Source organism: Austrofundulus limnaeus, unplaced genomic scaffold (genome assembly GCF_001266775.1).
Source record: "Austrofundulus limnaeus strain Quisiro unplaced genomic scaffold, Austrofundulus_limnaeus-1.0 Scaffold204, whole genome shotgun sequence".
NCBI lineage: Eukaryota > Metazoa > Chordata > Actinopteri > Cyprinodontiformes > Rivulidae > Austrofundulus > Austrofundulus limnaeus.
This window is the reverse complement of record NW_013952606.1, coordinates 790,168-795,462: the sequence shown is the minus strand read 5'-3', so window position 1 is coordinate 795,462 and position 5,295 is coordinate 790,168. Positions and strand designations below refer to the sequence as shown.

General features: G+C 37.3%; 1 protein-coding gene across 1 annotated transcript in view; it reads right to left on the bottom strand.

Annotated features, from left to right (window-relative positions):
* The window catches only part of LOC106524859 (mucin-19), a 56,242-nt gene that overhangs the window by 34,628 nt on the left and 16,319 nt on the right, over positions 1-5,295 (bottom strand). The window contains exons 9-17 of the mRNA XM_014018859.1: positions 4,266-4,391; positions 4,075-4,195; positions 3,069-3,204; positions 1,815-1,892; positions 1,654-1,723; positions 1,424-1,561; positions 1,172-1,321; positions 1,000-1,094; positions 789-921 (exon numbers count right to left, since the gene is read on the bottom strand). Of these exons, the coding sequence (XP_013874313.1) occupies positions 789-921; positions 1,000-1,094; positions 1,172-1,321; positions 1,424-1,561; positions 1,654-1,723; positions 1,815-1,892; positions 3,069-3,204; positions 4,075-4,195; positions 4,266-4,391 (1,047 nt within the window). The remainder of the gene's footprint in view (positions 1-788; positions 922-999; positions 1,095-1,171; positions 1,322-1,423; positions 1,562-1,653; positions 1,724-1,814; positions 1,893-3,068; positions 3,205-4,074; positions 4,196-4,265; positions 4,392-5,295) is intronic.

Genomic DNA, 5,295 nt, shown 5'->3' with positions numbered 1-5,295 from the left:
ATCTCTAACTGCTTTTTCATCAAATGTAGCAAAAACATTCTTAGCAGTCAGTTTTAAACTTAACTTAATATCTAGAAAATCCTCTAACGACCTAAAATTTGGAGTTTTAGGACCCACAGTGGGGTCTTAACCCCAATTTGCTGTTGATGAAACCTTAAAGTGACTGTGACACTAATTTTTTTGTAAGAAATACGAATGCATTTTTGGAAAGCTAACATTGATAACATATTACTAAACAAATTTCACGTTGCTCAGATGGACAGCTGTGGAGAGATTTGCATGTAAAGTAACAGGAAGTCATGTCAAAGGATAAAAATGCATTTGAATATTAAAAAAAAATAAATGTTACCAATTATTTTAGTATTTGAGACAAATTACAGTCATTCTTTTTACAATGTGTTCACATTTTAAGACCTCTGAAAGATTGATTTAAGACATTTTAAGGCTAATTAAGGCCTTATTTTTGGATTGATGAATTCAATGACTTTTAAGACTTTAAGGATCTGCAGGAAGCCTGTAAAATCAGCTATAGCTACATGTTGAAAAAAGCACTTTTCTTCTTCAAACCCAAGTTGTATGAGCATTAAACAGTTAGCCTATATTTGTGCAATAAAATAAACAAATCAGCCAAATAAAAAGGAGCCAAAAGCTCCTTCTGTGTTGGGATAAACCTCATTAAAAGAAAAAATTTTATTTACTGTCACTTTGAACAGCGTGACTAAGAGATGCAAGCACTTAAACTGAAAAAATATTCTTTATAATTAAATATGTATTGTAGYTAAACTCACTGCAGTTGGTGGCCTTCCTCCAGTCTCCCAGTTCCACCCCAAGCCCGGCGCAGGCTTTAGCGTAGCTTTCCAAAGAAGAACACAAACACTGCAGCAGGTTGTCGCCACAGTTACAGGTCCGGTGGATGCAGGCCTGGGACCAGCAGATGGTTCAACGGTTACACAAGCGTGTCATTAGCGTATAGCGTAGCTGAGCGTTGAGGCTTCTTACTGTGTGGTACTGATCTGTTGGGATGAAGACGTGGCAGGCAGCAAATATCCCAGCCGCGTTGTTCAACACGTCGCACTTTTCATCCGCAAATATTTCTGAAAAACAAACATTTATTTAAAAGATCTGAGTGAAAGCAGTTCCAGATCAGGGAACGCTCAGAGTTTAAAGGTACCGCGGTCAGTGTTGACGCAGGTTTTGGGAATATTCTCCTCACACGTCCCCAAACTCCAGGACAAAGCGAAAAGTTTGGCCGAGTTCTCGACGATCCCGCTGCTGGTGGTGAAGTCGTCCGTCGTGTCGCCGTTTCTGTTCCCACACAGACCTGGAGGACAAACGAGGTGCCGCCGCAGAGGTTTCGTTTTTTAATTTAATTTTTTTACAGATATTTAACCTCTGTGAGCCTTTAGTTTGTGTCTCCTCCAACCTGAGATGGTGTCGGTGCGGTCGCTCGGCGGTGTGACGTACAGCTGCAGTTCAGGAAACACCTGGACTTGGATCTTCAAACCAAAGGTTGTGTGAACTTCAACGTACATCGAGGACTGCCAGAAAACCAGGGCGTGATCTGTCAGGGGTTAAAGTTTTATAAGTCATGTAATTAAGGGAAAATTAAATCGTTATGAATAAAACATGGCTAAAAAAATCAGATCTTCTTACCAGACTGATAAAGCTCTGTGATCTCCTCGTCTCCAATTTTAACCAGACTGTTTGTAAAAGTATAAATTTCCTAAAAATGCAACAAGATGCAGTGAATTACATCTTTATCCACCTAAAATTAATCCTGACAGATGGATAATATCACGTATGGYTGTTTGTACCTGAAAGATCTGGAACGTTATGGTTTTCAGGGACGGTTCTTTATCAGAAAACTCAATTTTTATTGTCCAGTTTAACCCCTGCAGAGAAAATTATCCTGTTAGAATTAATGCTAATAGATGTAGACCCCAGGATAAGGTTGGGTAATGCTGGCAAAAAAAAAAAAAATCATGATTGTGACATTTAGCCAATAACAATGAATATATGACAATTATGTTTATGATGGTATTTCAGGTTTTTTAACATGTTTGTAATGTTAGCAATGCCTTAACGTTAGCTCTGTATTAAAGTAAGCTCCAGGTTAGTATTAGCTCCACGTTAGCATTAGTTTTAGCCCTGTTTTAGTGATAGCTCCAGATTAGTGTTACATTAGAGCCATGTTAGTGTTAGCTCCATGCTAAGTGTTACCCCTGTGTCTGTGTTAGCTCCAAGTTAGCATTAGTGTTAGCTCCACATTAAAATTAGCTCTATGTTAGCATTAGTGTTAGCTCCACATTAAAATTAGCTCTATGTTAGCATTAGTGTTAGCTTCACATTAAAATTAGCTCTATGTTAGCATTAGTGTTAGCTCCACATTAAAATTAGCTCTATGTTGGCATTAGTGTTAGCTCCACATTAGTGTTAGCTCTGAGTTACCGTTAGCTCTAAGTTGGCATTAGTGTTAGCTCCAAGTTACCATTAGCTCCAAGTTACCATTAGCTCTAAGTTAACATTGTGTTAGCTCCACATTAGAATTAGCTCTTTGTAAGCATTAGGKTTAGCTCCAAGTTASCATTAGCTCCAAGTTAGCATTAGTGTTAGCTCCGCATTAGAATTAACTATGTTAGCATTAGTGTTACCTCCACATTGGAAATAACTGTTAGCATTAGTGTTAGCTCCGCATTAGAATTAGCTATGTTAGCATTAGTGTTACCTCCACATTACAAATAACTGTTAGCATTAGTGTTAGCTCCGCATTAGAATTAGCTCTATGTTAGCATTAATGTTAGCTCCACATTAAAATTACATCTATGTTAGCATTAGTGTTAGCTCCGCCTTAAAATTAGCTCTATGTAAACATTAGGGTTAGCTCCGAGTTACCATTAGTTCCAAGTAAACATTAGCTCCAAGTTAGCAATAGCACTGTGCCACATCATAAAAGCCACTGATCATAGTACTCACAAAGTGCCAAACATGAATTGGTGGCAGTTTTTCTGATGATTAGATGCACATGATACGATTTTGCCCAACATCAATCCAGGAGACAAAAGTCTTACCTGTGAGGCCATATATGCACATTTACCAGGAACAGCATACTGTTTGCCATCGTACGTTGTTACAAACTGGCCTTCAATGATGCATCTGGGGGGGCACTGGTTTTCAGAGCACTGCCAAGTTCCATCATTACACAGACTGAGAACAGAAAACACAATTTAAGTTAAAAATTTAATCCCTTTTGTTCATCTCCGGTCTTGTTGCAGCCACGACTCCGTAAGTAGAGATTAAAACCAGAAATGTTGGTTAAGTTTTCTCAACCGTTAGGTTAATGCTGAAAGCAACAAACATGGCTAAGTAACTATTTAAAGACCCTTGTCATTTATTACAGCATGAAAAAATGTTCATACATGTTCATGCAAGGACACTTTTATAAAAGTTTACTCTTCTGCTCGTTTAAAATTGTTTAATTTCAACAGGAAGTGCCCCAGGCTTCTTCTATTTAGATTAGCTTCAGCCGCTATTTGTGCTAACAAAACACGCCCCGTAAAATTCTGAGTCTATTCTATGTAAATACTTGAGTAATCCAAAAACTGACAATATAAACGTTTGTAAAATACAATTTTCTTTACCTTGTATGTGACTATTGACACTGTAGTTATTTTAAAATGGCAGCAWTCCTAATTGTTTTTGGCTAACAAGGCTAATGACTCGGCTAACTGACGAGCTAAGTAAGCTAAATGATTAGCTAGCCATTAGCTYGCTAGTTTGGTCAGAAATAGCTTTKTTAACAAAYTTWATTTGGAGAAAGAGTTTATTTATAAAATATTAACTGTTCATAACAGAAACATATTTAATAAATTTGACTTATTTTTTTTAATTTACCACATTAAGAAGAGCTGACCTAAGCTGTTTCTGCGATGGGTTTTGACTCATTTTTTTAGCACTTGGAGCTAACATAAGTCAAAGGGAATTAACCAAACGCACAACTGGGATTTAGCATTGTGTGAATTTTTCAAAAGGTTTCATAAAAATGGGGATGTATGTTTAAAATTCCCGCCCTCTCACCATGTCTGACACTTGGTGCTCCGTGTAGAACCATTTTTGTAGGTCAGGTCCCCGAAGAGGCAGGGACACATGGGCGGACTCACACACCGGTATCCATCAGCGCTGTCATTCAGAACCTTACCTGCAACCAGGTGTCAAGTGTTTAACAAGCACACAGGCAGCATCCTTCAACAGTTTCTGACAGTTTTTACCTTGTGGGCAGACACAGGTGCTGGTGCTCTCCTGGTTGGTGGTTCTGGAGTTTTGATTGGAGCAGCTGGGAGTGAAGGCAGGACCGTCTTCTATGTAAACCAGGTCTCCGGGACACGTCGGAGGAGCTACGTTCACCCACCCAAACAGACAGCAACATCAATTCATCGAGTATGTTTAAATCAAACTCATGTTTTAGTAAAATTAGGACAACACAGTGTGAGCGCTGAGAGCTGCCCAAATCTATTGAAACTGATAAAAACAAGTCGTTGTTAAAGTGGCAACAATCAAATGAGCAGAATGGGCTAAAATGAAGCTAAAACACAACAAACCAAAACTAACGAAAAACAAAAACTGAAGTGATTAAAACTATAGCTAAAATAAGCAAAACAATAGAAAATGAAGCTAAAACCTAAAAATGTAAGATTAGCCAAACTGTAGCTAGATGGTAAAATTTGCACAACTACAAGAAATAAAATCCTTCACTATTGCGGGGGGCGGGTGAGGGAGCAAAACTGTGGCTAGAAAATTAAATTTACAAAAATCTTACTTGAAAGCTAACATTAGCAAAACCACAGCTAAAGCTTCAATTAGCAAAACTAACACATTTGCAGAGCTGTGCCGAATGTGTGAAAAACTGACGATAATGAGTCAAAACTTACAAAATCACAGGTAAAACATAAAAGTAACAAAACTGTAGTTGAAGCAAAAATTAACAAAATCACAACTAAAACCTTAAATTTGCTAAATTGTAGCTAAATTTTACTAATCTGAAGGAGGAAAAACTACAATGAGGAAAAAACTGAAGCTAAAAGCTAAAATTGACTAAATCATAAGCAAAACCACAAAAAAACAAAAAATAACACTGAAAATAATTACCTACAATTAGCTATAGCTTGATGCTAAAATAAGCAAAACCAATGTTGGGAAAATAAATTAAATTGGTAGAATCATAGCTATAAGCTTAAAGTAGCAAAATTGTAGCTAAAATGTACTAATCTGAAGGAGAAAAAAAATACTAAAATGAGAAAA